At 59.1% G+C, this 16014-nt stretch overlaps 1 protein-coding gene across 3 annotated transcripts; it reads left to right on the top strand.

Annotated features, from left to right (window-relative positions):
* The first annotated feature begins 4437 nt into the window (after nucleotides 1-4437).
* On the top strand, nucleotides 4438-15966 carry POGK (pogo transposable element derived with KRAB domain). 3 transcript variants are annotated; one of them, XM_053915096.2, is made up of 6 exons: nucleotides 4438-4594; nucleotides 5971-6104; nucleotides 10586-10712; nucleotides 11344-11442; nucleotides 12439-13915; nucleotides 15471-15966. In XM_053915096.2, the coding sequence occupies exons 2-5, from the start codon at nucleotides 5973-5975 to the stop codon at nucleotides 13896-13898; spliced, it is 1818 nt and encodes a 605-aa protein (XP_053771071.1). In that variant the 5' UTR covers nucleotides 4438-4594; nucleotides 5971-5972; the 3' UTR covers nucleotides 13899-13915; nucleotides 15471-15966. The 3 variants fall into 3 exon arrangements, with proteins under 3 accessions (XP_053771071.1, XP_045045914.2, XP_024409625.3); XM_045189979.3 differs by lacking the exon at nucleotides 4438-4594 and adding an exon at nucleotides 4677-5507; XM_024553857.4 differs by lacking the exon at nucleotides 4438-4594 and adding an exon at nucleotides 4677-5520.
* The last annotated feature ends 48 nt before the right edge of the window (nucleotides 15967-16014 follow it).

The raw sequence follows: 16014 nt of genomic DNA, 5'->3' as shown, positions 1-16014 counted from the left end.
TGCTTTCTGGAGCTCAGTTTTCCTCCGCCCACTGGGTGGAGTTTAAGGATTTTCCGCCAGTTTTTTTGTTTTTTCTTTCTTTCCAGAGCTGCCATTAAAGCCGATTTCTATTCTACTGAGACCCTCTTCTGACTTTTTATGCGGAAAGTTTACAAAGGCGTTTTGAAAAATTGGATTAATTGCGTCCACCGATTTGCCCGAAGTCTGTTTTCCCACCTGCAGAAACCTGAAAACGGCCGTGCCTGCCAGAGTGTGGAGCGTCTGCCTCGCACGCGCCTCCGTACCGACGGCCTCGCAGTGCGGGAGGAAGAACGCAACTTCCCACACCGGGAGTTATTATTCAATAGCCGGCAAGGACAATGACAAAGGTGTTGGGACCACGGGGAGAGGGGCTCTTCCAGCTCCAGTTCCAGCTGCCACGTTAACAAATCTACAGCCAGAACTTCCGAGTTTCGTGCTTCGACTGGGAACAGTCTGACGGCGGGGCCATACCCTCCAGGGCGAATAGGGGCCACGAGAGGCTGTTGAACTCCTCCATGCCCTGCAGGGTGACAGTTATGATCTGTGGCTGTCTCTTGTTTGCGATCCCAGAATCCCACTGGACGAGGACAGAGGCTTATTTTGATATGAAAGGCATTCCTTCTTAGAATTTCCTTCTTTATAATCCTCTAAGTATAAGTTTCTGCTTTTGGCCAATCCAGTAATGGATGTTCTGTATCCATATGCCCCCCGCCTTTTAAATTTAGGAGGGTACTCTATTTATTTTGTTCTGTAGTTATTTGCTATTAATATTTAAACATATTCTTAACAGCCTATCCCTAATGAGTAATACTTTTACAAAAGACATTATCCCTTAGCTATTTACTCCATAAAGAAAATATACATTGTATAAATTACTCTGAATGACGTGAGAAATCGCAACCTTCAGCCACCCAGTAAATGGCAACACGTCTCCCTTATTTTAAACAATGTTATTGGTTCTCGGTCGCCTCTCTACCCTTGAAATCATCGAAGACTCCAAAAGGATTCTTCCTGTGAGTGACCTCCACTGATATGCACCATATTAGAAATTAAAACCAAGACACTTAAAATAGTTATTGTTTGTTTATGAAGAACAACTATAAACCCAAGGCCTATTAACAGAACATGCTTTATGAAGAACAATGCTCTTTTCCAGAACGAAGACATCTCAGTGAAGAATGACATTGTTTGTTTTTGATTTTGCCCGTCTCGTCAGGGTCTGGCTTGACGGAAGACAGCTGGACTCCGGTACCTCTTTCCGGAGTCCCTCTGCTCCGACGTGCTGTTTTCTAGCCCGAGGGAACAGGACCTCTGTGGGGGAGAGGTGGGTTCGGGGAAGACAGCAAAGGGTAGAACAATATGACACGCGTCACGTGCAGGTTCCAAGAGCACAGAAGCAAGAGCGTCAGGTCTGAGGTCTGTAGTAGCTGGAGTCGCACCTGACCGCGCCAGCTGGCGTGAGTGAGGCCCAGAAAAAGCCTCATTTCTGGGTGAGTCTTGTCCTGAAACTTGCGATGGTTGACTTCACAGATACAAAGCTTCAAGGAGCGCCCGCGGAATCTGCCCCCCACGTGTTCATGTATTAACACAGTCACTCTAATGGCTGTAATAATGGGCCATGGATGTGTGACATCATTACCAAGCTATTTGTATTAGCTAACAATAGCGCCTTGAAGCTTTCATCAGGTTGTAACTGTTCTGAGTTCCCATGAATTATAAATGTAATTATCCCACCAGATAGCCTCTTTCTCTAGGCATCTCTTGAAACCTCCTTTCAGCTTCCCCTCCCTTAGGGTCCACCAGCCTCTGATGCCTCTGCAGATTGCCAGGCCCCCGAAGGGCGGGCTGAGGTACGTTCACTACCTTCCCTCAAGTTCCTGCCAAGCTCAGACACTGGTGGGAAGCAGGAACTCAGGGGTTAAAGAAAGGCTTTTGGCCTTTGATTGCATCGTTTTGATTCATGTCCCAGGAACAGAGCTTTTCCTCTTTGGCAGGAGGGCGCCTTTTCTCCTGGTGGCTGTGGAATTGAGCAGGCAACTACTTTTAAGGGCAAGTTCACGCACATTCCATAATTGATACATGTCTAAAAAGTAGCAAGAGCCTGGAACAGATCTACAAAGTGCTTAACAAAGTAACAATATTTGAAGTGGAATGTGGCTTTCCATGGAGGTGGTCTACTGTCCGGTATTTTCATGCGCACTGGGTCTCTGTGTCCTCTCTACCCGCCTTTTTCACTTCTCCACCCAACGTCCACTGGGGGGCGTCCTTGTCCCACAGCTCACTTTGCAAGGAAGGAGAAAGTGAGGCTTGGAGAAGGGAGGGGTAATTTCCCCAAGGTCAAAGAGCGGATCAGTGACAGAGTTGGGATTAGACTCTGGCTGTGTCTCATCTCAAAGCCCAGGATCTTTGTAATGTGAATAATACATGTTTTTACAGACAGGATTCTAATGACTTTTAATAGTCCCACCTGAATTTCCAAAATCGTCACAGTATTTTATTTTTTCTGGTGATGCTGCAAATGATGAGCATGGAAAAGGAATTCTTCCAGAGCTTGCTTCCTTGTTGATCATTGGAATTGTTTCACAGTATCCGTTTGGGGGAGCAATTCTGGGACTGAGACCTTCCCCTGGACACCCGGCCTTTGTTCAGAGCCCCGGCCCTACCTGGAGTGGCCAGCAGAGGGCGACCTCAGCCTGACCTCCCCACTTCCCTCTGCAAGGCTGGAGAGGTTAAGTACCTGGGCTTGTTTTTGTCAGGGCAGAGGACAAAAGCTCCCAGGGGCGCAAAGGACCGGGACCGGTGAGTCAATCTACCTCAGTCCCCGCGGAGCCCTACCGGAGGTCACAAATGTGCGCTCGCTACAGTTCCCTGGGATGGATCTTCCTTCCATCCCTGTGGCTGGGTGCTGCACTAATTCAAGAGGCCCTCCTCTTGAAGAGGGAGTCAGGCCACCAGCTCCAATAGAGAACTAAGAGGTCGATTCCTCGCGTGTCCTCATATTTATTTACTAACCACCCACCCACGCACAGAAATGCATCCTACCAGCCTACTTCAAGGGCCGGGCCGGTCACTCCCCGTTCAGACAAAGATGAAGTCTGATCTTATGGAGCTTGGAATCTCTGAGTGACAAGGCGGAGCCAGAGCTTGGACATCTGGTGGACTCCGCACTTCAAGATGAGGAGGCCCAGGCACAGACCTGTGACCCGACTTAACAAAGCCACTTACACAGGGGTGCGCTCAGCGTCTTGTCCTTGTCCAGCCCGCTGTCCCTCCTTGTGGACAATCACAGACTTGTGCAAAGGGGGGTCCCATGACCATAACTGAGCCCATGGGGAGGAGGGTTCAAAGTCCAGAATTCAGGAAGGTCCCCGCTGGTTGGGTCCCTTCTGAAGAGTTAGACCAATCTCTCTCCTTCACCAAGTTGTAGTCAGGCCCCTCCGAGCTCTCCTCCACCAGGCCTCCACCTTGAGCGCCCCACCCCGCCTCCTGTCCTTGTCCTTGACGGACCCAGCCTGGTTTTAGCAAGAATCTCGCTGAGTCATCCCAGAGGCGCCCCCACGGGTGCTTATCTGTCTGATTGATCTCGACAGCCATCTGCAGGAATCCTGATAAATCGGTTTAGCAAGAACCCCGCAACCCTCCCGCCTCCTCTTGGTAAACCCCTACCCGCTGACCCCTCACTCTGTTGGGTTGTTACTCCCCGACCTGTCTTCGCTGAGTTCTGAACTGAGTGGGTGGCTCTCCCCGACTTTCGATAGTCTGGACCCCTATCTCAATAATCCCCGGAAAAGTCTTCCTTTCCATTTTAACAAGTGTCAGAATAGTTTTTCTCCCCAATGCGTTCCCAACAAAACCCAAGTCCAGAAGCTCCTTCTGGGCTTCGGGCTTCTCCACTCCCTTTAGCTGTGCTGTCCAGGGGAAAACATACTTTTTTAACATCTCGGGGAGGATTCCTTTAGACACTTTCTCCGTCCACGAGATTCCTTGTTTGGGGTTTAACAGGCAACCAATAGACAAATCAGGAAGTTCCTTCTCCTTGTATATTAACAAGTTCTGCACACATGCCTGCTAGGATACAGCAGGAGGGTCCCCGAATATTGTGCACACGCACCCCACCAGCCTCCTGCAGCCCCCCAGCTGGGCTGCTCTGCGCAACGCATTTCTTGAAGCAGAAGAGGGTGCCCGGGTGCAAACCACGGGTGAGTGCCCAGGAGCACTTGTTAAAAGGCAGACCCGGTCGGTTCCCGCCACCTCCACCGGAGGTCGCGCGCAGCCCACGGGAGGCCGAGTGCCCCCGGGCGCGCGGGGCGGCCGGAAGCCGCGGGACGAGGGTGGGAGCGGGCGCGTCCCCGGGCGCAGCGCCTGGTGACATCAGCGCGCTCCGCCCCTCGCCTCCCAACACCCTCAGCTCGCGGCCGGACCCTCCCTCTCCCACCACGTGTCGTCGCGCTCCCTCCCGAGGGGCCGCGCGTTCGGGCCGCCGGAGAGACGGCCGGGATGGCGCTGTGACAGCCGGGCCGGAGCTCTCGGCGCCTCCCGCGTCCCGGCTTGCGCCACGGCGGTCGGCCCGGAGGTGAGCGTGCGCGGCGGCGCCGAGCGCGCGCGTGGGGCGGGGGCGGGGGGGCGGGGACCCTCCCGGGGCCGGGGCTGCAGCTGCACGGCCGCCGCCTTTGTTGCGGGCCGACGGGAGGCGGGCGGCGCCGGCGCTCGGCAGGTGCGCGGGGCCGGACTGGGCCGGCCGCGCGGGGGCCGCGGAGAAGGGAACTGGGACAAGATGGCTGGAGGGACCCGAGCGGCCCCGGGCGCGGCCGGCGGCCGGGCCGCGGGCACCCCGCCTCCCGCCGCCAACCCCACTGCCCGGGAGCCGGCGGGCAGGCCGTGGCCAAGTTGGGGCCCCCGCTCGAGGATCTGAAGCCTGTTCCGCGCGCCCCAGACCCCTCCCTGCCGCATTCGTGCGTCCTTTCCGGAAATATGGAAGAAGCCGACTTTGAACTCGAGAGCGATGTTTTCTCCGGCCGCCGGGGAGGACGCGGCCCCCAAGACGCGCCCTCACCGCGCAGCTAGTGACTGTAGGCCCCCAGAGGGCGGGAGCGCGGCCCTCTTTGCTCGCCGCCCAGCTCCGCAGAAGAGGGCACTTGTGCCCAGCGGCAGCGAGGCAGCTCCCCGGGGGCCGGGCCCCAGTAGAATTGCGCACCCCGTTGTATCCCGGCGTCACCCCTCACTATGTGTCGCTGGCTCCAGAATGACCTGAGTGGTGGCGGTTCTGAGCCAAACCACCCCCTGGTGCGTGAGCGGCCTGCCGGAGCGACCCAGCCCAGCGAGCGGCCTGTCTGCGCTCCGACACCTTCAGTGATTGGAAGCCAACCACTCTCTGGACCGCGTCCAGTTTGGGTGGCGCTGGCCGGGAGCATCCTGCCTGCCCCTGCACTCTTCCGGGATGTCTACTCATGCCGATTGTGCCCTTGGATCTCTACAGAACCAGTCTGGTCTCTTCACAGAGTGCTTTTTAAATTTTTTACTTATTGACTTTAGAGAGGGAGAGGAAGGGCGAGAGACAGAGAAATATCGAATTGTGGTTCCGCTCATTTGTGCATCCATTGGTTGAGTCTCGCACGTGCCCTGACGGGGGGTGGAACCCGCAACCTTGACACGTGGGGAGGACCCTCTAACCAGCTGAGCTACCTGGCCCGGGAGAGCTTGTTAAATATTTGAAGGCCTCTACTATGCTCTCTGCTTGCAGCCTTTCCTTACACCATGATTAAAGGTGCCCCTTCTAGCCTCAGGGTGCCTGCCGCACTTCCTCCCAGGCCTGGCTATTCCCTTCCTTCATCCCAGCCCAGCAGAGCTCAGAGCTAAGAGGTTGCGTAGGCAGACCCCCGCCATCCCCACCCCTTCAGGCCGGGAAGAGTTCACACTGGTCTGATTTCTCCCAACGCATCTTGCTTGCAGACATGGAGTCCACAGCCTTCCCTCTGAATCTGACCCTGAAAGTGGAGGAAGGGGAAGAAGAGATTCAGAGCCCAGAGCTGGAGGATGGCCCCACAGACACGCAGAAGGTCCGCATCTGCTCCGAGAGCGCGTGGGTAAGTCAAGGTGTGGGGGGCCACGCAGCCGAGCAGCAGGGCCCAGGAGCTGGGCTTTGTGTGAAGCTCCCCCGTCTAGGACTGACACGGGATGTAAAAGTAGCCCAGCCCCATGCAGGTGTTTGCGTTCCTGAGAAAACAGTGCTGTGGCTTTAAAAGGCGCTGTGGAAACCCAGCTGGTTACCTGAGTGGCCTGCCCACCTGCCTGCCCGCCCAGGAGGCCAGGCAGGCCCAGCCTCTCCTGGACCCTGTGTTCCCTGCATCCCGCTCATGGCCAGCCACGTGGTCGATGCCACTGAGTGTTTGCTGACTGACGTTGAAGAAAAAGTGGTCTGACGTTTGTTAGGGTGGTAAGGAAGGCTCTGTTCAGGACAGCTGAGAAAGGTGTCGGTGTCACAGTCGGGGACAGGGATCTGGCTGCATCCCGAATAGAATAACGACAGTGGGGCCTTTGAGCCAGGAGGCAGCGTGGGGGCTCCGTGGATGAAGAAGTACCTGGGGTGGGGGCTCTTGCTGAAGGCAGCCCAGGGCGCTCGGGTATCCAGGGTCGGGGGGGGTGGGTTTCTAAACTGACTTAGGAGGATTCTTGCTAAAACTGAACTGGCCAGCTGAGGGCAGGAGGGGACCTCACAGGGAAGAGGGCTCGGAGCCACCTGACGCAAGTTCGGGCGAGGAGAGAGCCTGTCACCTGCTGCTGGTGGACGGGAGCCACCTACGACAAGACCTGGCTCCTCGGGGCTGGCGTGGGGAAGCTGCACTCCCGACGGGCCCGGGCGGAGCGGTGGGGGGCGGCAGCTGGGCGTGTGAAGCACCCCCGACAGAACAGTGGGTGAGAATGTGGGTCCCCTCGCAGACATGTCAGTGTGACGGACAGTTACAGTTCGGTCTAAGTGTTCACGGTGAACGCTGACCATTTTCGGTGGCAACAAGCCGATGTTCCTTCCCTCTGCTTAGTCCCGCTTTGCTTCTGGGTGTCACCAGCATCATCACCTGTGGGGCCTGTGACGTCTGTAGCCAGAGAGTCGTGATGTTGCCGGGTCAGCGGCCCCCTTCCCACCTGAGGGGGTGGGGTGTAGGGAGCTGATCCTTTGCCCCAAGGGTGCACGCGCTCCCTTGGTCTTAAAATGCCTGCTGAGCTGGACCCTTCCAGGTTGGGCGTTTCGCTGCGTGTGTCCTGTCTCAACAACGTGGACTAAAACTGCAACGTTCCCCGCAGGCTGTGGTTCCCCGTCCCAGCAGTGGAGGCTGCACCTGTGCTTGCCTCTTCCGTGTTCCCTGCCCACCTGTCCTCCTCCTGGCTCTGATTCCCTGCAGCTGGGGACACCCAGGAGGACCAGTGGAGCCCGGAGCAAGACCGAGGCCACAGGAGCCCTGGGCTTTGAGGCTGAATCAGCCCACCCAGCGCATCTGGGTAGAGTGGCGGACCTTGGAGACAGGTGCGGGAAAGTGGCCGCTGGAGGCTGTCGGGACAGTGATAAGGGTGCAGCGTGAAGACCGGGCTCCCCTGGGAAAGGAGGAGGGAAATAGCGAGCACCGTGCTGGGTGCTGTTGATGAGACAAGACCTCCGGGGTCGTGGAGTCAGGGGTCAGGTGAGGAAGACAGGGACGTCAGCAGAGGGCAGCGTTGGGGGTGTGGTGCTGGCAGCCAGCTCCTGGGGCGGGGGGTCACGCTCTGGCAGCACAGCTCAGGAAGCTTCCTGGAGAAGGCAAGCCTGGGCCTGGGCCCGATCCACTGGCCGCCCTGCCCCCAGCTGCCTGTGCTCCTGGGGACGTCTGTGGTTGGCGTGGCGTGGGGTGGGGTTGGGGAGTGGGAGAGCCTATTGGCGGTGTCTCCTGGGTAGAGGCCCACGTCCTTGCCGAGCGTCTTCAGTGCCCAGCACAGCCCCCAACAGAGAACCGTCTGGGTGGAAATGCCGGTTGTGCCCAATTGCAAAAGCCCTGCTCTAGGGCGTTAAAACTGGGGGCTTGTGTTCCAGGCCCGCGGAGGCCCCAGCGCTCCAGTGGAAGCCGCCAGGGCAGCGCTGGGGGCAGGTCCAGGATCCAGTGGGGAAAGGGGAGAGAGAAGTGGGCGGGGCGGGGCCCAGAGGGCGGGGGACCGGGTTGCCTGCATCTCTGCAGCTGCCACCCAGGGGAGGCCAGCTCGTGTGCCTGGGCGCTGGAGGCGCTGGCCCTGCGGATAAGCCCTGGGGTGCCAGCTGCTGGGCGGCGGCGGCGGGGCTGCAGGAAGAGCGTCTGGCTGGCTCCAGTGGAGGGAGCGGGGGGTGAGGCCAGGAAGGGCGGCTGGGGTGGACCGAGGGCTGGGCTGAGTCTCACCCAGGGCTAGCTCCGTTATGCTCAGCCAGATAAAAGGGCTCTGTGGAGGGAGGGGCCATCACAGAAGGGCCTGGTGGGAGTCCAGCTTGGTGACTGTCACCGAGGGCAGCTGTGAAGGGACTGTCTGAGCCCCCTCTGTGTGCCCTGGAGCATAATGTGCACTTGTGTGAAGCTGCTCTGCGGCTCGGTCGCCGGCCTCTGGCCGCCTCCCCACGGCGCAGGGCCCGGATGGATGGATGGATGCATGCATGTCACCTGGCCCAGAGCGCCCTGCGTGGGAATGGACCACCCCTCTGAAATGGCAGGACAGCCAGCTCTGCGTCCCCTGTTACCAGCGAAGGGAAGGGACTATAAATAGGTACGGTCCAGATCTGGAATTTCCTTGGGAGAGCGCAGGCCACAGGGACTTAGAGGAAAAGCCTGGAAGGGACGGGGGGTGGGGATGCGGAAATCGCTGGCCGGAGGTCCAGATGGATGAAGTCTCAGGACTGCCCGAGGCCCAGCTGCGTGGCCTCCCCGGGGTCTCACACGTAGGGGGTTTTGTCCACTCGCACTCCAAAGTCGAGGCTCGCTTCTGTGTCCTGTAAAACATCACTGTCACTTGAGACTAGTGCAGGTGGAGCAAGAGAAGGGGGGGCAGAGTATTTGCCAGTAAGGTGTGGAGGTGAGGGAAACAAATCAGGAGGAGCCCAGGCTCTGCCCTCGGTGAGCTGGTGTCCTGGTGGGAGAGGTGGACACGAGCTCACGTTCTCCCCGGTGGGCGAGAGGACGTTCACTGGGCTAAGTGCCACCGTGGAGGTGAGTCAGGGCACGGCGGGGAATGGGACATCTGGGCCGAGTCCCTGACGCAGGGTGGGTGTTGGCCGGGCCGGGAATAGGGGATCCTCCGAGGCAGAGCAGGAGACGTGTGTGTGGGGGCGCGGAGGGTGGAGGCTGGGGTGCTGGGGTGCAGCTGGGCTCAGAGGCGGGGGACAGTGGAGGCCTGGTCACTGAGGCGGCCGCTGGGCTCTGCAGAACTGGACTGTGGAGGCCAGAGAGTGCCCAGTCCCATGTCTTGGCTGTGTGTCTTTGCTCAGAAAGAAGCCCTCTCTGAGTGTTGCCTCCTTGATGAATTGAAGTGGTTTGGGGGGACAGTGAGTGAGCTCCAGGGCACTCCTGGGGTGCTCCCTGCATGTGGGTTGTGGGTGTGGGGAGGGAATGCCTGGACTTGGGGAGTGAGGAGGAGAGGCCCGTGTGTCTGTGTGACTGATGACCAGGTGCCCGGGGCAGCCGTTGGTTCTGCACACAGCTCATTTTCTGGGCTGGCGAGAATGTCGCCCTCGTCACCACCTGGGCCCTAGATGCAGCCGAGGAACAGCTTTGGAAGCAGCAATCAAGGGAGCCAGCCTGCAGGAAGGGGCCCGGTAGTTCCTCGCTGCCAAATGCAGTGACCTTTGGAGGAGGATTTTTAGTGATCACAAGAAACAAGTGTAGTTAAAAGAAAAGAAAATAGTTAAGTAAACAGGAGGAGGTTGGTGTGGGTGGCATGGCTGCCTTTAGCTGCCGGGCATCCTTCCCCACTGGGGGACAAGAGGGACAGTCCTCCATCCTTAGCGCCTCTGTTCCTGGGTCCCTCTGACGAGTGTGCTCTGGAATGTCCTTACACAGAGCCCTCTGTCCTTCTGCTCGTGCGCCTGGGACAGGCCGGTGGCCCGCGGTGGCTGGCTCCTCACTGGCTGCTTTGGGTTCAGGGTCGGACACGAGGGCCGGTGAGAAACGCAGACCAGTGCCCGGGAACCTCTGAGGTCAGGTGGGGCAGGGATTTCTTGAACTCACACCAAACCCAGCCCTGGCAGAGGGTCGCGACCGAGGGACAGAGCAGGCCGGTGTGTCCCTGTCCAGCTCTGGAGTGAGGGAGGATTAGCAATCCCTGGTGTGTAGGAGCCGGTCCCCAGCTGGAGCTTGGTGACTGGGGGCTTCTCCAGGGGCTGCCATCCCTGCCTGAGAGCCAGTGGGGGTGTGAAGTCTGCAGGGCACGGGGACCTGGGCTTGGGTCCTTTTTTGCCTCTAGTGGCCACTGTGCAGGTGGACAGATGATTCCCCTGGGACAAGGCCCCTCCCGCGGAGACGAAGGTGTGAGCTGCCCGCACGTGCCCATTAGCCCCTGAGAAAGGCCCGCTCTGCCCCAGGTGCCAGCCCTCTTTGATGAGGTGGCCATCTACTTCTCGGACGAGGAGTGGGAAGTGCTGACCGAGCCGCAGAAGGCCCTGTACCGGGAGGTCATGAGGATGAACTACGAGACCGTGCTGTCCCTGGGTAAGGCTTCGTGGCCCCCTGTCCCCTAGAGGCTCTGAGCCCAGAGAATGATTGCTGAGTCCCCTGGGTGACGGAACCAACATCCCTGTCTCCTGAACTTGGCCTCTGTGCCCATTTAGTTCCCCGTGTTGGACTCAGCCAGGGGTATGAGTATTGTGTCCCTCTCCTCGGTGACCTGTGCTGCTTGGGTCAGTCCTCATTCCACCCAGGCGTCCCCATCAAAAAACACAAGATGTCACCTCAGAGATGTCAGTACAGGTCTGGGCCTCGTTATCACTCCTGCTGGCCTCAGAAGCTTGGGGACACACCCTCACAGAGCCTCGGCCTGCGCCCAGCTGACAGTGCCAGGCCACCAGAATGTAACTGCAGGAACCTCCCAGATGGAAGGTTCGCTGGATCGCTGGCTGCTAAAGGCCCCTATTTTTGTGGCCCCCAGGTCCAGCCCTCGTTAGCAGAGAGCTGTGAACTCCCTTGGAGAGGCCTGTTGACCGTCAGACTTTTCTCTAAGGATCCCGAGCCCCTTTCCCTGTCTTCCATAAATATCCACAGTGGGAGGACTGGGGTTGGGGAGAGTTATCCTAAAGGACCGGCCTTGGCGGCGGTTCGAACCTGTGTTACTTTATCTGGACAGAATTCCCATTCCCGAAGCCAGACATGATCTCTCGGCTGGACGGGGAGGAGGAGTCTCAGAGTTCAGACCCGTGGCAGCTCCAGGGAGGAAGCTTCGCAGGTACCGCCACTAAACCGGCAACTAACCCAGTCCAGCGCCTGTCACGAGCGGAGGGGGCTTCATGGGGCGGGGACTTAAGTTTCCGTGTTTGTTCTATGGGGTGTGTGAGAGGGATGCAGGGTGGCGAGGCAGGAAGATTTTGGGCTTCAGAGTTGTTTAAAAACCTCCTTTCCCATGCTGTGTGGCGTCAGGCAACTTCCTTGACCTCTCTGAGGCTCACGTCCTCCTCTGTCCACTGTGGGTTAGACGTGTCAAAGCGTGAGCTCGAGGAAGCAAACGGAGGAACGCCAGACTGGATTCGTTTGCCTTCCCTCGTGCGGGAAGAGTTGCAGATGCCACGTTATGCTGATTCTAAGACACGTCCCCCTGCATCTCTGAAATTGAGAATGCCTCTTAAACGTAGGGCTCCTGTCGCAGCTGGTGACATCGTAGTTTCGGGGCGATGTGGTCATTTCCCTGAATTGTATTCAGTCTCTGTGACCCCCTCCCCCTGTGAACACACAGTGAGACCCAGTTCTCGCACGCATTGGGGTGCGAGAACCGCTCCTCTGCCTCAGAAGCTGCAGCTGCTAGGTGAGATCTCTGCGGTAGGTGTTCCTGGTCCAAGAGCGGTGGTTCAGCCCATGACACCGCCGCATTCTGTACTGCGATGGTGGTATGCGTTTTATTGTGCTTCTCATCCATGTGAGAGTTATTTCAACCCAAACATGGCCCCCAGGTTTCGATGTGACCCCAGCTTGGTGCCTGGGCTTGGTTCTCAGCTCTGCCTCCTTCTAGCTCAGCTCCCTCGACGCCCTTAACTGCTGTCACCGCCTCTGCGAAGCGGGGGTAGTGACACGCAGCGACTGTGTCACGGTGACCCCTTCAGCGGTGGCATCTGTTACTCCGGGGGACCTCAGGTGAAGGTGTTCTTGGCCGTCCCACCGAGTCAGGGAACGAGCCAGACGTCACTGTACTTACCGGTGCTGTTCTCGCCCCTCCCTGTTTGTCTCCCAGAACACGAAGAAGCTGACGTCAAGCCCCCGGACTGGGCCAGCCCCATGCACACCGCATCCCCGTTCCCCCCACCGCAGCCCCTGGACGGCTTCAGCCTCCGCCTGCCTCGGGACATCACCGACCTGCCCGAGTGGGGTGAGGGGTACCCCTTCTACATGGCCGTGGGCTTCCCGGGCTACGACCTCTCGGCTGACGACCTGGCCGCCAAGTTCCAGTTCAGCCGGGGCATGCGCCGCAGCTACGACGCGGGCTTCAAGCTGATGGTGGTGGAGTTCGCCGAGAGCACCAACAACTGCCAGGCAGCCAAGCAGTTCGGCGTGCTGGAGAAGAACGTGCGCGACTGGCGCAAGGTCAAGCCGCAGCTGCAGAGCGCGCACGCCATGCGGCGGGCCTTCCGGGGCCCCAAGAACGGGCGCTTCGCCCTGGTGGACCAGCGCGTGGCCGAGTACGTGCGCTACATGCAGGCCAAGGGGGACCCCATCACCAGGGAGGCCATGCAGCTGAAAGCCCTCGAGATCGCCCAGGAGATGAACATCCCGGAGAAAGGGTTCAAGGCCAGCTTGGGCTGGTGTCGGAGGATGATGCGGAGGTATGACCTGTCGCTGAGGCACAAGGTGCCCGTGCCCCAGCAGCTGCCCGAGGACCTGACCGAGAAGCTCGTCACCTACCAGCGCAGCGTGCTGGCGCTGCGCAGGGCGCACGACTACCAGGTGGCCCAGATGGGGAACGCAGACGAGACGCCCATCTGTTTGGAGGTGCCGTCCAGGGTGACTGTGGACAACCAGGGGGAAAAGCCCGTCCTGGTCAAGACGCCAGGCCGGGAGAAGCTGAAGATCACCGCCATGCTTGGCGTCCTGGCCGACGGCAGGAAACTGCCCCCCTACATCATTCTGAGGGGCACGTACATCCCGCCCGGGAAGTTCCCCAGCGGGATGGAGATCCGCTGCCACCGCTACGGCTGGATGACAGAGGACCTGATGCAGGACTGGCTGGAGGTGGTGTGGAGGCGGCGGACGGGAGCTGTGCCCAAGCAGCGCGGCATGCTGATCCTGAACGGCTTCCGGGGCCACGCCACCGACTCGGTGAAGAGCTCCATGGAGAGCATGAACACCGACATGGTCATCATCCCGGGGGGGCTGACCTCGCAGCTGCAGGTGCTGGACGTGGTGGTCTACAAGCCGCTCAACGACAGTGTGCGTGCCCAGTACTCCAACTGGCTGCTGGCGGGGAACCTGGCGCTCAGCCCCACCGGCAACGCCAAGAAGCCGCCCCTTGGCCTCTTCCTGGAGTGGGTCATGGTGGCGTGGAACAGCATCTCCAGCGAGTCCATCGTCCAGGGCTTCAAGAAGTGCCACATCTCTAGCAAGCTGGAGGACGAAGACGACGTCCTGTGGGAAATCGAGGGCGAGCTGCCGGGCGGAGGGGAGATGCCCGTGGAGAGCAGAGCCGAGAGCCACTGAACGCACGCACGGCTGAGGTAAGCTTCGGGGGTGGGCGCTTGGTGCCCCGGCGGGCACCAGGCCTCGGGGAGCCCACGCGCCGTGCCGTAGGTGCTAACAGGCGGTGGTGTCGGCTCCTTCCTGGGGAACTCCTGTGGGTGCTGTGGTCTGTGGCCAGGACCTTCCACAACAGCGCTGCGCTGCCGAAACTGCTCGGCCCTGAAGGAGCGTAGTCTGCCTGCTGGGTTAACGCGGTTTTGTGGGAGAAGTGCACGTTTTGTTCCCGTTGTGAATCGGGATGGTCCTCCTGGAGCAGACGTGCCGTCAGACCCCGTCCTTGGGGCTCACTCCTCCTGGGTGGCCTCAGTCCTGGGAAATGGGGCTGTCGCTCGCGCTCGTCTTTCCCCGTGTTTTCAAACATCGCCGTGCTCTTCATCTTGACCTTCGCGTGGAGCGAGCAGTGAGCATAATTGCTTGCAGCCCTGGGTTGTCTGAAGGAAGGTGTTTTTAAACTGCATCTTTGTTCCCGAGTAATAACAACACAGGGATGCATGTCTGGGACTGGCGGGCAAAGGTGGAGGGTGGGGACTGGCCTGCCGAGCTCGCAGTCGAGTAGAGAAGGGAAACAGCTGAAACGGAGGAGGGGTCAGGGGTTCTCCCGGGGAGGACAGCAGGCGCCCCCCCCACCTTGAGAGAGAGTGGCCCGGATAGCAGGAGACACGTCCACAGAGAAGAGGAGACTCACGTCACCTTCTCGTTCTTGTCCCTCCAAACAGTGTTTGTTTAGCAGGGAGGGGCCGCTCCTCCTCGGACTGGGGGCCGAGAGCTGCCTTGACCCGGCTTCCTGTTAAAGTGTGGTCGGGCTCCATCACTTGGCTCCTTCCTCCAAAGGACACACTAAAGGAAGTCTTGTCACCCCCACTGCATGCTGTCCAGAGGGCCTCGTGTCTCCTGCCCCGCCCCCAGGTCACGTCGAGCTCCGGTCGCTGAGCCCTGTGCCATCGCAGAGTCCCTAGAGTGGCAGAGGGCCAAGGAGTTCGTACCAGGACAGTAGAAATCACCAAAGTTGCTTTTTTTTTTTTGTCCCTCATGCCCCGCCCCCCCCCCCCCCCCCGGATTTGGCCTCCCTCCCTCCCAGCACTCGCTGCCACCGTGGGGGTTGGACTGTGACTCCAGTGAGTCTGACCCATTTCTCACTTCACCGTTTGTCTCTCCTTGTTAGATACCATTTTTGTGCATTTTTAATTTCCAAGCTCCCTGCTGCCTTTCAGAGGATTGGGTCAGACACTGCTTAGTGGTAGAGAGGCAGCAGAGCAGTGCTTAGCCGCCCCGACGCACGGAGGTGGCCCTGACGGATGTCACCCGCCCGCTCTGCTCGTCTGGATGCCCGGCGCTCTGTGCAGCTGACCCTTTCTGAGCTGAGGAGGCAGAGCCGTAGGCAGGGCCTCCAGGGGATCGAGGAGACCGGTGGGCATTGACCGGCCCCTTCTCATCATTGGAAATTGGACCGATGGAAAAACTACGCTCGTGCAAAGCCAGGCGTTATCTAAAATCCCAGGGTTCATTCACACCTAGGTTCTCTCTGTTTTCCAGCACAGGCCACTGTGTTTGAAACGGTTGGGAAGGAAAGTCCTCGAGAAGACTGCCGAAGTGTAGATGCCCCGGGAGTGGCGGGAGAGCCAGGAGCGGCCTGTCTGGACAGCGCCTTGCTCCCCTGGGCGCCCAGCCCCACACCCGTGGGCTGCCGTGAGTCTAGGACCCTTCATTTCGTCAGAGACACGATTAGGAAAAGAAACTGCTCTGCCCCATTTTTCATCGCGGCGACCCATGTGTCCGCCAGAAGAAACCTGTAAATACGAGGAACGAAGGTATTTCCTGGAGAAGAGACCATTCGTTCTACACCAACAGGAAGCTCGTCGTGCGGGCTTTACTCCACGCCACGCCACGGGCACCCTTCCTGCGGAGAAAACCTCAAGTCGTGGTTTTCTTCTGCCTTTAAAAAGCTTCCAGGGCCAGAGCCTCTCTGTCCCCAGCAGGTCAAGACTGCGGAGGCCACATCGAAACACGTCCTGTATGCACTTCACCCGTTCGCTCTTTCAGAAAAAGGAGGTGCCGGTGATAACGGAGTCCAGACTTC

Source organism: Desmodus rotundus, chromosome 12 (assembly GCF_022682495.2).
Source record: "Desmodus rotundus isolate HL8 chromosome 12, HLdesRot8A.1, whole genome shotgun sequence".
Taxonomy (NCBI): domain Eukaryota; kingdom Metazoa; phylum Chordata; class Mammalia; order Chiroptera; family Phyllostomidae; genus Desmodus; species Desmodus rotundus.
The sequence above is the reverse complement of the archived record's forward strand: the minus strand, read 5'-3'. Positions and strand labels throughout refer to the sequence as shown.